The 18,496-nt window shown below is 48.3% G+C and overlaps 1 protein-coding gene across 4 annotated transcripts in view; it reads right to left on the reverse strand.

Annotated features, from left to right (window-relative positions):
- ERO1B (endoplasmic reticulum oxidoreductase 1 beta) overlaps positions 1 to 16,915 on the reverse strand; it is a 26,023-nt gene extending 9,108 nt beyond the window's left edge. The window contains exons 1-10 of one of the 4 annotated variants that reach the window (XM_036354535.1): positions 16,628 to 16,913; positions 12,542 to 12,661; positions 10,618 to 10,701; positions 9,042 to 9,083; positions 7,247 to 7,329; positions 5,334 to 5,407; positions 3,115 to 3,235; positions 2,920 to 2,966; positions 1,908 to 1,919; positions 454 to 480 (exon numbers count right to left, since the gene is read on the reverse strand). In XM_036354535.1, coding sequence (XP_036210428.1) covers positions 454 to 480; positions 1,908 to 1,919; positions 2,920 to 2,966; positions 3,115 to 3,235; positions 5,334 to 5,407; positions 7,247 to 7,329; positions 9,042 to 9,083; positions 10,618 to 10,701; positions 12,542 to 12,661; positions 16,628 to 16,726 — 709 coding nt within the window. In that variant the 5' untranslated portion in view covers positions 16,727 to 16,913. Of the gene's footprint in view, positions 1 to 453; positions 481 to 1,907; positions 1,920 to 2,919; positions 2,967 to 3,114; positions 3,236 to 5,333; positions 5,408 to 7,246; positions 7,330 to 9,041; positions 9,084 to 10,617; positions 10,702 to 12,541; positions 12,662 to 16,627 lie in introns of all 4 variants that reach the window. The other 3 variants (XM_036354537.1, XM_036354536.1, XM_036354538.1) reach the window with 3 other exon arrangements.
- Between the last annotated feature and the right edge of the window lie 1,581 nt (positions 16,916 to 18,496).

Raw genomic sequence — 18,496 nt, forward strand, 5'->3', positions numbered from 1 at the left:
TCCAGGCCTTTTGCCCTCCAGGGCAGATCTATACTGCTTTATCCTTTAACTAGACAAGTTCAGATTATATGAACATGTGAATTCAGGTTTAAAACCTTCTGAATTCAAATTGACCTTCCCTCTGTTTCGTGGAGAAAAAGTACTTCCTTCCATAGGAAGGTCTGTGTGGACTCAGGCCTGCAGGACGGTCACGGGACCGAGTCGGGATGAGCATCCACGCAGAGTGGCCGGACTGGGGACCAGCGACAGCGCCGGTGCATATCCAGGATGCTGGGCTGGGCCTCAACATTTTCAAGTAATTGCCTCCCAGAACATAATAATCTAAAACGTGTGCTTTTCAACACTCAAAATTAGTTGTCTAGGCAATGAATCCCAAAACTTACAAAAATATAGTCAGTAAATCAATACATTTCTTATAAGAACCCAATACATTTAAAACGCAGATGTATTTACCTTCTAGCCACGTGTAGAATGATTCTCCTTTAAAAAAGAACACACACACACACATACAGAACTGGGTTAACATATTTTAAATCATCATTTATATATTCGAATAAATTAAGTCTATAAAATATTTTATGGCAGATTAAGGACTATTTCTAGAAATGGCCACTACTTCATGTGAAGTAGAAAAATAGAGACATGGGTCTAGAACAGCCGTGGGCAAACTACAGCCCGCGGGCCGGATCCGGCCTGTTTGAAATGAATAAAACTAAAAAAAAAAAAAGACCGTACCCTTTTTTTGTAATGATGTTTACTTTGAATTTATATTAGTTCACACAAACACTCCATCCATGCTTTTGTTCCGGCCCTCCGGTCCAGTTTAAGAACCCATTGTGGCCCTCGAGTCAAAAAGTTTGCCCATCCCTGGTCTAGAAAATAAAGCCCAAAGGTAATTTAAGTATTGGGAGAATGTTCTTATAAATGATATTTTGACTAGTAAAAGTTTTGAGAAAACATTCCAGTCAAAATGTTATATAGATCTTATTCCCTAGAAAACTGAAACATTCATAAGTATGGGGAGAGAGTTTAACAATTTTAAATTTGCTTTTGATAACTATAGAACTCTTTCAAAAGTCCAGAAAAAATAGTGAGTTATAATTAATACAAAAAATCTCATTATTATTCTATTTTTCCTGATTCAGTAAAGCTAGGTATATTTCCTCAATTATTTAAGACTATTACACTCCAAGGGATAGTTTTTAATTACCTTCATTTTCAAGACATTCTTCAGAAAAGCGAATGACTCAAACACAGAGGGCTGTGACCTATCTGAGCACTAACGCTGAAGGACTATTTCTAGACCAACACTGCCGTTTACTGACGAACAAAACGGCAGTGAATAAAATGGAAAGATTCATGCTCTTCCGGCGTCACCAATCCTGATTTTACGTAAGAAAAGCAAACCTCAACACACAGGAGCTGAGCAGGAATCCAGGGGGTAAATTACCAGCAGGTGGTGGGAAATTACCGGGCCTCCTGGGGGTCCACTCACTTGGCACATCTCCATCTTCCTACAGTCACTCATTCACATCCTCTTACTAAATTCACTCATTATCTCCCTTTTTTATTCAAAAAACCCCGAGTGCTAATAGGAAAGTCTAGCCCCCCAAGGTCCTCAGTAATCTGGCTTCTATCATCTCCCTAATTTCCCCCCAGAAAGGGTGTTAGGGAGACCCTAACTTTCCTAGCGCTTACAGGGGAAATGATCTTTCTACCTTTTTTTTTTTTTAACATAGGATAACTTTATATTATTAAAAATACTCATTTTTGTCACCAACCATTGGTAGCTATTTTCTGATAAAAAGGAAGATAAACACTTTCTTTTGAACTAGAGGAAAAACAATGTTTTTGATCATTAAAAACATTTCCTCTCCTTGAAACAAAACCACAAGAGTTTAACTCACCATCATCTTCTCCTGAAAGAGAAAACAGTAGACAAAGTTTTAGAAAATGTCTTACAAAGTTCCGATTCTAATCCTATTAATCTTAATATGGGATGGAACTTCACTGGGTTAAACTATCCATTATACATGAACCTTGGTCAGTGTGTAGTTATCCTGCAAATGAAACTTCTTAATAAGAATACAGGACAAAAAGTACAAGATTTTCACGTTTCGTACAATAGATAATATCAGAAAGCAACTAAAAATAATCAGAAAGATCACTGTTTCGATAATGAGCTAACAACTAGAAAAGTCACTGCTTCAGTCACCACGTCCAGGACGCTCCCTGCACTCTGTGGTTTCCATAAAGGAATGCTTCCGTCCTAAATGGCTGCTCCCGCCCGGCCGGTGTGGCTCAGCGGTTGGGCATCGACCCCATGCGCCAAGAGGTCACAGGTTTGATTCCTGGTCGGGGCACGTGCCCAGGTTGCGGGATTGGTTCCCGGTGGTGGGTGTACAGGAGGCGGCTATCGATGTTTCTCTCACATCGATGCTTCTCTCTCTCTCTCCCCGCCCTCTCCCTTCCCCTCTGAAGTCAATACAAATCTATATTTTTTTTTAAAAAAAAGAGCAACTTCATTCTTCATGGAGCTGCCTTCTCCCTCGCCCAGCCTTGCCTCCCTTTCCTGTTCCTGCTTCTCTCCTCCCTCCGTCTTTTCTGCAGAGCAGGCTCGTCCCTCCTCCTCGCTCCAGCAGTTCCACGACTCTATTTGGCTCCCAGGAAACTGCCGATAGATGACTCACATGTTCTAACGCATTTTCCACAAAGCCCCTGGCTTAGGGCTGGCCCATAGCAGGTGCTCAATAAAAACACGTCGAAACCTTGAGCCTTAACTCTGAGTGTTTCATACACTTTTGATCGTTCAAATTAAGCAAAACATAAAACAGTTGAAAACGTTCTCAAGTCAAGTTTCGTTATAAAGACATTTTGTCAACAATCTCTAAAAGCATGGAAATGTATTTGAAAACCCACCTCGGCTGGGTGCCAGCGGGTTTAAAGGACGATAAACAGATCGAGGCCTGAAAAACACACACAAAACTCAGACGTGAGACGGTTTGCGTTTGTCACGTAGTTTTTCCCAAGAGAAACCCGGTCCGTCCTCCCCGCCCTCCGTCCGCCCTCTCTTCCGTCCCCCTCCACGCCCCCCCACCCCGTCCCCGCGGTTACTTGAAGCAGTTCTCTTCATAGATGCTGTTCCACACCCTCCAGGCGGACGGCCCTTTGTAGCCCGTGTAGCGCTCGGGGTTCAGCAGCAGGTCCACGTACTGGGCAGCTGGGGACCTTTCGTCTGAACGAGAGACAACGCATGAGCCATCCCCGGTTCACGACCATCTCGGACTCAGCATCACAGAGCAAACAGGACTCCCGGCGCGTCGAGGACGGCGGTTTCAAGTACCTCCGGCCTCCCTGGGAGGGGAGGGCACACTTGTGACTGCACTTGACCCGGGACCTGTGGAACTTGGACTTGGAGGAGCCCGCCTCCCTCTCCTCTGGGCAGCCACAGGGCCCTCGCCTCCTCAGAGGCGCCCAGGGTGCTCTCAGTGTCACCGCCCGGGCGGAGAGACCTAGCAGAATCATCACTTAAGATTTTCTTTTATTTCTTCCCTAAGTCTGTACCTGTCTAGACACATGCTTAAAAACATCTATTTTGTTAGCATATGTTGTATTAAAAATAGAGATCCTGCTACTCTCTACTTCTGACTTATGAAGTAAATGGCTCAGTAACTTTGTGATTTAAATTTCATCATTCTTAGACTTACACCATAGTCTCGTTTTTTAAAAAGTCACTCATTTGCCCTGGTCGGTGGTTCAGTGGTTAGAGCGTTAGCCCACGTGCACCAGGGGTTCGATTCCTGGTCAAGGGAACGTACCTGGGTTGCAGGTTTGTCCCTGGCCCCATCGGGGGTGTATGCGGGAGGCAACCTATCCATGTGTCTCTCTCACATTGATCTTTCTCTCTCTCCTCCCCTCCCTCCCTCCCTCCCTTCCATCCTCAGGGTTGAGCCTACAGCCCTCCATCACCAGCTCTATCCCTGCTGAAACGTGACTTACTCAGGAGAGCCGACATTATATGAAGCGCCCATGTAGCTTCAAAGCACAGCCTGACTTAAAACCTACTGTGCTAGACAATGCTGTTAATTTATTAATGAACATGTTTTGAGGGAAAATATAAAAGTACAAACATCTATCCCGTTATGTAGGTTATTTATGAGCCAACTGCTTCATCGGGCGAACCCTCATTGCACACGGCCAACGTCCAGCTGCTGCCCTGGGCACTGGGGCCACGGGAGCGAACAGAGAGGCTGGGCTGCCCTCGGGGGTGCAGTCTGGGGGGGCGGACAGATCTGAGCAGGTGAACTTGGCCACGGGCCGGGCTCCTGCCAGCTCCCGGGGGGGCAGGCGCACTGAGACAGCGGCAGTGGCTGCTGCCTTACAGGGGATGGCAGCAGGCTTTGGCGAGGTGACAATTGAGCAGAAACCTTAAGTAAAGGGAGAAGCAAGCCATGCATGCAGACAATGACAAAACAATAAAACAGAGAGGGAGGGACAGCAGCTGGCCGTAAACCGCTGAATTATTGAAAAAGCTACTATTTGATCTGTAGGGATCACCTTCCTGTCACGTAACGACAGAACACGAAGGCAGAGAGGGCTGTGTGGTGTGTTCCGGGAACCCGGGTGGACCTTTAGAATTTCTGTTTTAACCCAGTGATTTAGATAAGTGACACAGCACTCCAAGCGACTCGTAAGAGTAAAGATAAAGGCCTAATGAAGGACTTGGGCCCACTTCACGCAATTCTTGGGAATAGTCTCCTACAGACAAAAAGTTCAGAGTCACTCAATTGCCTTCTGTAAGAGGAGCGGCAGTGACTGCCTGTCTCTGTCTCTCCAGGGGGTTCTGGGAAGAGGCTCTGGGGAAGCCCATTAGAGTCTCTGACACCGGAAGGCTTGCTGAGGCCTGCAGCAAGTCCCAGCGTGAACGTGTGCGTAGTGTGTTCACAGCCCTGCACTCAGAGGCTGAGCTGGAGTCAGGAGGTGGACTTCATCCTGGAAAGAACACAGGCTTTGGGCTCCATCAGATCCGGGGGGAAACCCTGTCCCGGCCTCTTCCTCCCGTGTGACCTTGGGCAGGTCACTTGGTCTCTCCTAGATGGTCTCCTCAGACAGGAAATGACCACACGTCCTAAGATAAGACAGCTGTGAAGGCGAGGGTCATACACAGAGGGCACGGGGTTGGGACACAGGCTCACAACAACAGCCATTATGGATAAAAGGTCCACAGAGCAACATGCAGCATAAGAGACCTGCAACTGCTGACATTCTGATTGATTTCAATGTCTTGGAAAAAGGTTCAAGAATAATTTAAATACAGGAGTTGATTTTATTACCGTCAAGTTCACAAAAGTGATCCTGTGAGTCATCGTATCTCGCCCAGTCAATGAAAGCCTCTTTGCTCTGATTGCTACGGAAGGAGGGATAAAAAAGAAAAGCATTAAACTTGGAGTTGAAAATGACAACACTGTTTTCTAGTGTCATTAACAACAGACAACCTGAGGCCACTGCTATTACTTAGATGGTGTCACAAATCCAGTCAGTGGTCACATGCAGGATGATGAAAGTTACATGAAAAACAGGCATCAATATGAACTTCCACAGATACTAACTGCTCGTGTGCATCAAAAAAACAGGCCCACGGAAGCTCCAGGTAGCAGTTTATCTAAGTCAAAAATGTGAAACAAGCCCTGACCGGTGTGGCTCAGTGGATAGAGCGTCGGCCTGCGGACTGAAGGGTCCCAGGTTCGATTCCGGTCAAGGGCATGTACCTGGGTTGTGGGCACATCCCCAGTAGGGGGTGTGCAGGAGGCAGCTGATTGATGTTTCTCTCTCATCGATGTTTCTAACTCTCTATCCCTCTCCCTTCCTCTCTGTAAAAACCAATAACATATATTTATATTTTTAAAAATGTGAAACAATCTAAATGCCCACCAGGAGGGGGTAAGTGAAATGAGGTGCACCATGAAAAGTATTCATCCGTCAAAAAAATAAGCCGCCATGTTTAACATGGCCAGACCTAGAAAGCAAAATGTGCGGTGTGAAAAGAAAGCCTGCAGAATGTGAAATATATTGTGTCATTTACAAAAAGGAAAAATAAAAACGTCTGCACAGAACCACACATGTGTGTGATAAAAACATGGCCTGGGTAGACACCAAATGCATGATGTAGTTACCGCTAAGAGAGAAGGAAAGAAAGCAGGATTGTGGGCTGGCAATGGGGGATTTTAATATCTTGGATATTTCTCTTTTCTTAAAAATAGTTGCAAGAGGTAGAAAATGTTAATATTTATTCATTTGGAGTGGAGGATATATAGGTATTTATATATTATCCTTTCTACTTCTCTACATTAAAGTTTCTCTTTAAATAAATACTATAAATGAAATTGCTAACTTTATTGTAAACAACAATTATAATATATGTGTGTGTGTGTATATATACATATATAACTCTAAACAAACAGGAAAATTAAAAAGAATTTCTGTAACATTCCATTCCCCACTCACTATATGTTCAGACACTTTACATTGCACCTGAGACTACGTACAAATTATTTATGTGGGCCCTCAAAAGCAGGTTTGTACTTAGAGCAAATAAGGAAAACCAACAGAAAAAACATCTATGAAATTTAATGGTTAATAGTAACCTTTATCATTCAAAATGTAATAGATAAATGGAAGGGCTATTTACAGAAGACTGAGAGGTTCCAGTTCCTTTTCCCATAATAATCAGGAAGAACAGACTATTCACATCACTGGCAATCTTTTAGATTTTTACTTTGTAAGAGAGGCACTATGGATGATTTAGAGATTTCAGGGCAAATCAGCCAAGAAGAGGAAGCAAAGCCTGTAATGGAATTTAGGATAAAGAATACTTTCTTCCTTTAAAAGTTAGTTGAGCCCTGGCCGGTTTGGCTCAGTGGACAGAGTGTTAGCCCGAGGACCAAAGGGTCCTGGGGTCAATTCCGGTCAATTCCGGCACCAACCTCGGTTGCAGGTTCCCTGGCCCTGGTTGGGGCGAGTGTAGGAGGCAAACAATCAGATGTGTCTCTCTCACATCGATGCTTCTCTCTGTCTCTCCCTCTCCCTTCCACTCTCTCTAAAAATCAATGGAAAAGCATCCTCTGGGTAAGGATTAACAAAAATAAAATAATAATAATTAGTTGAGACGTTGATGTTTTTACATCACAAGAAAAACAGGAGATGGTTGATATAAACATAATAATTTTAATACGAAAACAAAACTTACCTCAATGTGCTGTTAATTGCTCCCAGTTTGCTAGCTTGCTCACAGTCTTCGAATTCTTTGGTATTGTTGGCCACTTTCAAGTACTGAAAGGAAGTTCACCGTAAACAAGTTTTAGTGAAAAATCATTCCCTTCCTCCTTCTTTATTTCTGGCTCGGCTGGCAGAACAGTCAGTCTCCCAATGACGAGATAACACTAACTATAGCTACATCCTATTACTGAAAGAAGTAAGAAACACAGATGAAAACGAGTCACAGATTTCTTCCTAATTAGTAAGCAAAGACATGGGAAACAGTCAGCAAGCTGGTGAGGTGTGCACTGAGAAGCCCTTGGGGGGACGTCTGACCACACGGATCAGGAGCTGCAGGACAGCAGGACCCTGGACCAGGACACGGACACCCGTCCAGAGCAACAGTGACACACAGACACCAGAACGATGCACAGCCACTTTCCCAGTTATCTGCACCATCCTGGGTGCTGAGATAGCAACCCCTGGGCCGCAGTCTTATTTCTACTACAGACCCAGGAAAACCTACGTGGTACACTATGAGACAGAAGACAGAGATGTTAGGGCGTCGCTGTGTGTAACGGCAAAAAACAAAGACAGCTGAAATGACCATCAATACAGAACATGAGACAGTCATACAACTGAATATCAGGCAGCTGTTAAAAGTGAACTAAGACGACATATCAACAGAGACAACATTTAAAAAAGCATAATGCTCAGTAAAAACACAGACTGAAGCCCTAGCCGGTTTGGCTCAGTGGATAAAGCCTTGGCCCGAGGACTGACGGATCCCTGGGTTCAATTCCGGTCAAGGGCACGTACCTTGGCTACCTGGCCCTGGTTGGGGCACGTGCAGGAGGCAACAAATCAATGTGTCTCTCTCACATCGATGTTTCTCTCTGTCTCTCCCTTCCACTCTCTCTAAAAATCAGTGGGAAAATATCCTTGGGTGAGGATTAACAAAACACACACACACACACACAAAACAAATATACTGAAACAATGTATTAACCTGAAGAAATATAAAAACGTAGTATTTAAATCTTTTAAGATGTCATAAAAAAGCTCTATACATGCTGTGGACACATGTACAATAAAGTATGGAAATAAAAAGTATCACAGAAGGATATGCATCAACTTCAGAAAAGTGTCCAGCTCTGGGGAGGGAGGGCCCGGAATGGGGGTGGGAAGGAGTCCAGAAGGACTATCTTTATAATGTTTGTTTGTTTACTTGAAATCTGAAACAAAAATAATAAATAAAAGAGTGTGAACGTGAACCAAAGACCTGGTGAGGGAGAGAGAGCCGGAATAAAGTGGAGAAATGACGCATCACAAGGAAGCAGAGGGGAGGGCCTGAGGGCCTTCACATGTCCGTGCCATCGTGGAAAACGACAGGTGTACTGTGTCCATGTGAGTAACACAGTAAATCAGGCATGCTCAGAAGAGGAAAGGGTGATCTTTAATAAAGAGGCATTTTAATAAAGAAGCATCCATTCCCTGCCCAGCCAGCATGGCACAGTGGTTGGCCGTCGACCTATGAACCAGGAGGTCATGGTTTGATTCCTGGTCAGGGCACATGCCCAGGTTGTGGGCTCCATCCCCAGTGTGGGACGTGCAGAAGGCAGCCGATCCATGAGTCTCTCTCATCATGGATGTTTCTCTCTCTCTCTCTCTCTCCCTCTCCCTTCCTCTCTGAAATCAATATACATCGTGCGCTCTTCTGCACCCCGCCAGCAGTAAGCATGTTGCCCCATGTAAAGAAGAAATAGGCAGTGAAGAAGACGACTCACCTTGTTCGAAATCCCAGCTTTAATTCCGACGGGAATTTTACTCTTAAAAGAACAACAAAAATTTTAAAATTTCACTTTTTTGAGATTTCTTCACCAACTAGTAATGCTATTGCTCTACTAGAAGGCCTATTTTATTCCACAGGAGAAAATGCACTGTCATTCAAATGCTGTAACTATACTACCTCTTTGAGGTGAAAGGTGAGGAGTTACACCAATGGAGACTCTAAGTTACAGGATAGAAAACTGAATGACACACACAAAATCCGAGCAGCAAAACAACTGTAACGTACACTCTCACTGCAGTTTTAGTAGTCTGTACAACTTTTAGGTTTATAAAATGACTAGATCTCTTTTTCCATAAACGTTCTTACCCCAAAAACAGAAGTTTTAAAAATTTCAAAATTTCTGAAATAGTTATGCTCAATTTTTATTTCTGCTCTAAATTGACACTTACAGTTTAGGCAATTTGGGGTTAATGTAGATGGCAAGAGTAAGTTCTCTGGCCCATATTTTACCTAGAGTTTACCAATGGAAGAACTGCATGTAGGTTCAGCTTTTTTCTTACCAAGTCAACAATACTAATTTCCTAATTTGACTAATTATGTTGTGGTTAGATAAGAGAATAATCTTGTTTTTAAGAAAATACATACTGAAATATTTAGGGATAAAAGATCATGTTTGTAACTTATACCTAAGTGGTTCAGAATATGATGATATTAATAAATATATACAGAGAGAGAATAATAAAGCAAATGTGATAAACATTAACATTTAGGGACTCTGAATAAGAAGTATATGGAAATTGTACTATTGCAACTTTTCCCTAGGTCTGAAATTATTCCAAACTAAAAACATTTAAAAATACACTATATTCTTAAAGGAAAATGAAGGTAATATATTTTTTAAATGTTTCCCATTAGGAAGGACACCTGTTCGGATAGTTCTGTCATACTTTTAAGGACAAGAAACTACACTAACTGGTTAGGTAAAAAAAGCAAAAAGTCAAATGAAAATATGGCTCATAACAAATTACTAATGAAAAAGAATATAACCAATTATGCTAGATGTCAGAAAACAAAATCTAAAATGTAACATTTCAGCCCTGACCGGTTTGGCTCAGTGGATAGAGCGTCTGCCTGCGGACTAGGGGGTGCCGGGTTCGGTTCCGGTCAGGGGCGTGTACCTTGGTTGTGGGTACATCCCCAGTCTGGGGGTGTGCAGGAGGCAGCTGATCAATGTTTCTCTCTCATCGATGTTTCTAGCTCTCTATCCCTCTCCCTTCCTCTCTGTAAAAAATCAATAAAATATATTTTTAAAAAAAATAAAATAAAATGTAACATTTCATTACAAATAAGGGTAACCTTTTTTTTCTATTGTTAAGAAGACCAGTTGGAGACCTAATGCCAAGCCTGAAATTTCCCTATTTTATGCGCTTTCATTCCCACTCTAAACTTGAGATTTAAGGTCCAGTAGCATTTTCTTTGCCTCTGAAACAAGAAGCAGACTTGAGAGAGCACGGAGTGAGTCAGCCAGGGGTAGGCCCCGGCCCCGCAGCCGCTGGCTCTGCGTGAGTTACCTCTGGACACGGCTCCACGTGGCAGTCCTTTATGGAGCAATGGCCGTCTTCCGCCCAGAACGGGCACGGCCGCTTCAGGTTGACCTGGAGAGAAAGAACGAGTCCTCGTGAACACACGCGGGTGCCGGCTCTGCAGGGCTGTCCTCGGGGTCCCCGTGCTGGGGCGGGGGACAGGGTGAGGGAGGAGCCTCCTGTCCCAAGGCGCCTGCGTGGTTCAGATGCTCCAGACTCCCAGATGTAATGTTCATTTTTAAAAGTAAACGATGCTCGCCTACCCAATTTGGCTCAGCGGATAGAGTGTCGGCCTGAGGACTGAAGGGTCCCGGGTTCGATTCTGGTCAAGGGCACGTACCTCAGTGGCAGGCTCCTCCCCGGCCCGGGCCCTGGTCAAGACTCCTGCAGGAGGCAACCAGTCGATGTGTTTCCCTCACATTGATGTTTCTCTCCGCCTTTCCCTCTCTCTTCCACTCTCTCTAAAAATCAATGGAAAAATATCCTCAGATGAGGATTAAAACGTAAAAATGAATGAATGAATGAATGATGTCCTCTGACACTTCAAAAAAGGAATGAAACCAAGCGCACGGCTCATCTGGAGAAGTGGAAAGCATTTTTGGGCTCCACACCTCACTTCGCCCAGGGTCTCCCAAGCCCCTCACCTAACAGGTGCATCTGAGCACCCACGATCTGTCATCGCTGGGAGGGCTCTCAGGGAAGATGAAGGTAAAGCACTTCCCCCCCCAGCTCACCATCTACCAGGAGGAACAGAAATTATATGCAGGGTGTCCCCCCCAAAAACCGGTGTCCACACACTGTAACCGCTGAGAGCTCACTTTTGAACAGGAGATGCATGTTAATAGCACTGCCTTTGTAATTACTCAGAGTGTGCAGACATTTGGGGGGACAGCCCATATTTGTGTTTCTTTGATAACAAAGTGTGGTGAGTGCTACCGGGGAGAATCCAGGCCGGCCAGCCCGCCTGCCTTCCTTTCTGTCTTGTCTTTGTCTTTCTCTCTCTCTCTTTCTGTCTTTATTTTTCTTCTCTTTCTCTCTTTCTTATTGTTCCCAGCATTACAGGTATCCCCCAACTTCCCCCATCCCTGAGCCCCCCTCCTCCCAGCCCAGCAGGCCAAAACTTAAGACGCGGTTCCTTGCGTCCTGCCTTATGCTGCGGCCTTTAACCTGCCGCTGGCTGCTCTGTCAGGGCCTGGAGGTGACCACGGTTAGAGCTAAGAACCGGCCCTGTAGGGTGACTGGGGGTGGCGCTGGCCTGCACCCCCAGCCTGGCCTGGGCTCCCAGGTGAACGGCTAACTGTGGAATCTGACATGGGGAGCAACCTGGCTCAGGACACTGCCCTCAGCCCGGCTTGGCTCAGCTCCTGGGCAGGTGTGTGGGTGGCAGAACCTAAGGTCCAAGGCGCGCTGACAAAACAAGCCCCCAGCCCTTTCAGCTTCTGTGAAGGGAAGACTCTCTGCCTCAAAAGCGAAAGTGAAAGATGAAGAATTCTCCAAGCAGAGGGAGAGGGTGCAGATGCTTAGAGTTTAAAAAGGCGAACAGGTTTCAGCCCCGGCCAGGGCAGCTCAACGGGCATCGTCCCCTGCACCGAAAGGTGGCCGGTTTGATTCCAGGTCAGAGCACATGCTCAGGTTGCGACTCGATCCCCGCTTGGGGCAGGGGGTGGGGGGTGGGGGTGCAGAAGGCAGCCGATCTATGCTTCTCTCTCTCCTCCTCTCTTTAAAAATCTAAAAAGAAAAAAAAAATGCTAACTGGTCTTCAGTGTAATACTTAATACATTCCAGGGATAAAAGATACACATAGGATGCTGAGGAGTCAAACCTGAGTCTTTAAATGGGTGATAAGAATCACACCTGTAGACAGTGATATGAAAACCTTTGGAAATAACAGAATGAAAAATTATACCCATACCTTGTAATAACGGAAGTAGTCTCGCTCTTGCAACTTTTTTATTTTGGGGAAGATTTTGTAGGTGTTAAAGTTATCGATGCTCTCAATATCACACAAGCAATCATCCAGGACTCCAATGACCTGGGGGGGGAAAAAAATATATATATATATATATACACACACACCTATAAAATTCAAAATATGTAAATGATGTTTGAACCTTAACAAACCTGTGCTAGTACATAAAAAGATATTTGTACATTCAAATTAGCCAGTATTTGCTCAAGATACATAACAACCCTGACCGGTTTGGCTCAGTGGATGGAGCGTTGGCCTGTGGACTGAAGGGTCCCAGGTTCGATTTTGGTCAAGGGCATGTACCTTGGTTGTGGGCACATCCCCAGTAGGGGGTGTGGAGGAGGCAGCTGATCGATGTTTCTCTCTCATCGATGTTTCTAACTCTCTATTCCTCTCCCTTCCTCTCTGTAAAAAATCAATAAAATATATTTTTAAAAAAAGATACATAACAAAGTAGCCCCTTCTTACTATGGTCAGTTCAATAAAAAACAACGGAAGGATTAGATATACCCATTCTGAAGAACTACACATTTTTATTTAGCGGTAAAAAAGAAAGACACTGCGTGCTCTTTCCAGGCCTAAACATAGATTTAACCCAGTATTTCCTAACACCAACCAGCTCTCCAGCACTAACTGGGCCCAGTTCTGCTCTGGTATTGCCTGGAGTTGGAGCAGAGCCCGCAGGTTAAGGGCTCAGCCGCACAGGGCTCCCCTCGCCACACAGGCCAGCCCCAGACCCCGGGCCCCTGCACTTGAGGGCTATTCGCCGGGTTTCCCAGGACCCCCTTCTCAGGTGGGATAGTTGGCTAGAACGGCCTGCAGAACTCGGGAAAACACTCCACTCATGTGCACTGGGTTCTTGTAACGGCGACAGCTCGGGAACAGCCAGATGGGAGAGATGCACAGGGCAGGGCACTGGGAGGGGCGAGGCGGACCTTCCTCGCCTCCGAGCCACACGACGGACCACCTCGTCTCTGTTCTCGCCCACCTGGGAGAGAGCACCCCGTAGCTCTCAGAGCTTCTCTGGAGCCCCCTCCTGAGGTCCAGGCCACCTGCGCCCACCTAGGGGCTCCCCACCTAAGTCGTAACGTCAGTGTTAACGGCCGAAAGGCACTCCGCACACTCAGGAGGTCCCGAGGATGTCAGGAGCAGAGCCAGGACAGGTAGGCGACAGGGACCTGATACACAGCTGCTTACACCCGAGCAGGACAGGAAGGCCCCGGAGGGCTCACGCCGTGAGAGGGACGTGAAGTCCACAGCCAGGTGGAGGGTGTGGCTTGCATTTTGTATCATCAGAGAAGGTAGCCGCTGAGTAAGGGGACAAGTCTGACAAGGCGACACCTTAGCAGAAACCTAAGGGAGCAAGGGAACCACAGGAAGACCCAGGAGAGGGTGTGCGGCATCGAGGCTCGAGGCAGGAACACACTTGCCACGTCTGAGGAACAGCGGGGAGGGGAGGTGGCTGCAGCAGGTCTAGCGGGGAGCAGACTGGGACAAGGGGGTTCGAGGGGCAAGATCGGGAAGCTGGTTCCTGGTGCACCGAGTCTGAGATGCCTCGTCGGCATCCATCTGAGTGGAGACAGTGAAGCGGGGCTGGATATCCGGACCTGGAGCGGAGACTCCTGGTCTGGGGCCTCGGAGAGCGGATTGTGTAGGTGGAATTCAAAACCCAAAGGTCACATGAGATGTGTTCAATATATTCATCTCAATGATTTCATGTGAATAGAATATCTTCCCAAAAAATATACATTTTTCTTTACGCTGTACTGTCTTGCTTACGATTTAGTATAGGAAAGAACTGTCTAAGTTTCCCATTTCCTGTTCCTGGGGCTCCCTGCACTTCACTTTTATACGACAAAGGAGCAGCAAGCACCCTGAGATGCACTGTGCGGATCACAGAGTCCCACTGCCGACCTATGAACCACGAAGTCACAGTTCGATTCCCAGTCAGGGCACAAGCCCAGGTTTCGGGCTTGATCCCCAGTGGGGGGCGTGCAAGAGGCAGTCGATCTGTGATTCTCTCTCACCATTGATGTTTTTATCTCTCTCTCCCTCTCGCTTCCTATCTTTGAAATCAATAAAAATATATTAAAGGTGCCAGAACTGGTTTGGCTCAGTGGATAGAGCTTCGCCCTGCGGACTCAAGGGTCCCAGGTTCGATTCCAGTCAAGGGCATGTACCTTGGTTGCGGGCACATCCCCAGTGTGGGGCGTGCAGGAGGCGGCTGATTGGTGTTTCTCTCTCATCGATGTTTCTAACTCTCTATCCCTCTCCCTTCCTCTCTGTAGAAAATCAATAAAACATATTTAAAAAAATTAAAAATATATATACATATATTAAAGGGGAAAAAAAAGAAAGAAAGAGAAGGGCGCACTGGGCCTCCTGCTCTGACTTCCTCACTGACCTAGGTGTGGTATTAGTCACATGGGTTCTCTGAACTTCAGTGACGGGAAGAGCCTCATTTCTGAGACACAGCCAGTAAAATGAGAGAACGGACACTGAAACCTGTTACAGACTGAAGTACTATCTAAAGTACAAACACTCTATCAGAAAGTACCACCAGAAACACAAAACAAACGTATTCACTTCCGAGGCTCAACTGGCACAATGCCAATCTGCATATGCACAAATCTTTCATTTCACCCAGTGAATGAAATGAACTGAAAATCACCCACATTCACTTGGATATACTAAAGGTGAAAGGAGAGATGCAATTATGAAGCAGTAATACACATAATTAGTAGGAGATGAAGAAACGAGAGAGAGAGAGAGAGAGAGAGAAGAGAGAGAGAGAATCTCATGCTAGAAAGGTATCTAAATGTAAATTCCACTCAAAAACAAGCATCCAGCCTGGCCGGTGTGGCTTAGTGGCTTGAGTGTCAACCTATGACCCAGGAGGTCAGAGTTCGATTCCTGGTCAGGGCACAAGCCTGGATGGTGGGCTCCATCCCCAGTGTGGGGTGTGCAGGAGGCCGGTGATCAATGATTCTCTCTCATCACTGAGGTTTCTCTCTCTCCCTTCCTCTCTGAAATCAATAAAAAAAATATTTTTTAAAAAAAGATTCAAACATGGACACAAGTAGACTATCCAGGCATTCTGGGGTTTAGTGCAGAGAGCACCGTCAGGCCATGAAAAAAGTGTCTAAATAGACACGGAATAGAGTCAGAAAAAATACGTGTACACGATTATACTCATCATTCCCTCTACTCTTTCTCAGCAAGGGGCGTAAATGGCTTCAAAACACAGCTCCCCTGGTGATCGGCCACCGGAGACACCCGTTCCTCCTGTTCCTCCTCCCGGCAGTTCTGCCTCTTGGCGGCAGGTGCAAACAGCCGCACCTGGCAGCCGTGCAGCCCAATTCGACCGTGAAACCCGAAGCAAACACGCCTCTGGAGGGCAAAGATCTGGGCACTCACTACCCCTCCGATTCCCAGCAGACTGAACACTGTGTGCAATACACGCCTCGCTCCCACCGAGACCCACTGGCAGCCGGTCCCGGCCCCCAACCCCTGCCCCTGCCCCTGCCCCTGCCCCAGACTCCAGCCCCTGCCCCTTCAGCCCCAGCCCCAGCCCCTGCCCCTGCCCCTGCCCCTGCCCCTGCCCCTGCCCCAGCCCCAGCCCCTGCCCCTGCCCCAGCCCCTGCCCGCCACGTGCTGCACCTGGACCCACAGGGCAGAGGCAGAAACCGCTAAAACACCGATTCCCAAGCAGGTGACAGCCGAGACCTCCAGCCCCAAAGTTCAGGAAGTGAGGTCCCATCCGCTCCCGGGGCGCTCGGCTCCCGCAGGCCGGGGGGGCTGCCTCCAGGTCTCCCCAACTCTCCCGGGGGGCGTTGCTGGGCCCGTTCTCCACGAGCAGCGGGGCGTTTGGCGCCCCCGCCCCCCTCCCAGCGGCTCCACCATCAGCTCGGAAGGAACCCCTCGGGCCCGCAGCCGCTTCCTCCTCCCCGCCGTCACCCGAGGTCGCCACCCCGCGCGGCGGCGCTTCCCGGACGCCCGCCCGGCAGGTCGCCCGCCGCCCCCGCTCACCTGGGCCTCGACGACGCCCCGCAGGAGGCTCAGCGCGACCAGCAGCCGCAGCGCCGCCACCCCCTGCCCCGCGCCGGCCCGCCGGGCCGCCCGGCTCATGCTGCCCGCGCCCAGCACCGCGGCCGGCAGGGCTCCTTGGGGCCGGGGAACCGTGGGCGGCCCGGGCGACGACCCGCGGGGGCTGCTGCCGGCGGCGGCCAGAGTCCAGGGTCAGAGGTCCGCGCGCCCGGCGGCTGCGAGTGCAGCGGCGAGCGCAGCGCCTCTACCACAGCCCCGGAGGCCCCGCCCCTCCAGGCCCCGCCCCCGGCGTTCGGCCACGCCTCTGTGCCCGACCACGCCCCGAGCGCGGGGCCTTGTGGGGATTGTAGTCCCGCCCGGAAAGGGAAGCCGTGGCGGAGCGAACCTGGACCTGCGGCTGCAGAAGCCACTCCGCCCCTCGAGCTCGGGCTTCTCGGCGGCCAATGAGATGGGACCACGCGGGCCCCAAAAACACTAGGGCGCGGGCGGGGCTTAGCAGGGGCGCCCCTCCCCCCGCGGTTGTCCTGGAAACGCGGCCAGGCCTCCTGTGTCGTGGTTCCTGATCCCGCAACGCCAGGCGCCCCAGGTTCGCCCAGTACCCACGTGCGTTAGCATCATCTGAGACTTGGAGTCCGGGGTGCATGCTTTGTCCCAGTTACTGTCCTGTGGCCCTAATCCACTGCGGGGACTTCGTGGGGCACCGTGGCTTCGACCCCCCTTTCCGTTTTATAAGCCCCAGACGTGATGATGTCACCCTCTGCCCGCCCCACTCCCACCGCTAGGTTGACACGTACAAACAATGCACTTTAAGCGCTGGGTGCCTCCGTTTCCCCATCTATACGGGAATACCATGATGCTCCCCTCGAAATGGATTCCAGGACGGATGGCCCTGGCCGGTTTGGCTCAGTGCATAGAGCATCCGCCTGCGGGCTGAAGGATCCTGGGTTAGATACCTCGGGTTGCGGGCTGGATCCCTAGCCATGGTGGGAGAGCGGGAAGGGGGGGGGGGGGCAAACAAGCAAAGGATGTGTCTCTCTCACATCGATGTTCCTCTCTCTCTGGCTCTCCCCCTTCCCTTCCACTCTCTCTAAAAACCAATGGAAAGATATCCTCGGATGAGGATTAACTAACATACATACATACATACATACATACATAAAGTAGTAACTCCTGATCCAATAGTCATGATCATTGAGAATTGCCAGGCAGCGCTATTTCCAGGGCACTATTCACAGGGTGGGGTGTTCTCCAACTTGTCTAATATACAGGGTGTCCCCCAGAAATGTGTACACACACTTTGAATAATGATAAAGGCTGCATTTCATTTTCAGAACTGAACTCTCAGCTGTTCCCGTGTGTATACATTCTTGGGGACACCCTGTCCCTGCCTCTGTTTGTTTTTGTTGAGCAAGTTCATCAGCTGCTTCTCATCAGAAGTCTGAACACTGCCCACTGTGACTCCCAGTCGCCAAAGACAACACAACAGCCCAGGGCCTGATAGGAAAGCTTTGCTCACACAGAGACAGGGCGAGCACACCAGCTTGAATAGGCCGTGGGCGTCTGTCCCCCCAGCTCTCGGCACCTTTTGGAGCTTCAGCAGAGGGGACCCACCCACTGGGACAGACACAGCAGTGAGGTTGGTGAGGCACACACATCAGCAGAACAAAGGAGACTGCAGCCCTAGCCGGATTGGCTCAGTGGGTAGAGCGTCAGCCTGAGGACTGTAGGGTCCCGGGTTCGATTCCAGTCAAGGGCACGTACCTTGGTCGCAGACTCAATTTCCAGCCCTGGTCCAGGCACCTGCAGGAGGTAACCAATCGATGTGTCGCTCTTACGTTGATGTTTCTCTCT

The sequence above is a fragment of the Myotis myotis genome, unplaced genomic scaffold (genome assembly GCF_014108235.1).
Source record: "Myotis myotis isolate mMyoMyo1 unplaced genomic scaffold, mMyoMyo1.p scaffold_m19_p_21, whole genome shotgun sequence".
Classification (NCBI taxonomy): Eukaryota; Metazoa; Chordata; class Mammalia; order Chiroptera; family Vespertilionidae; genus Myotis; species Myotis myotis.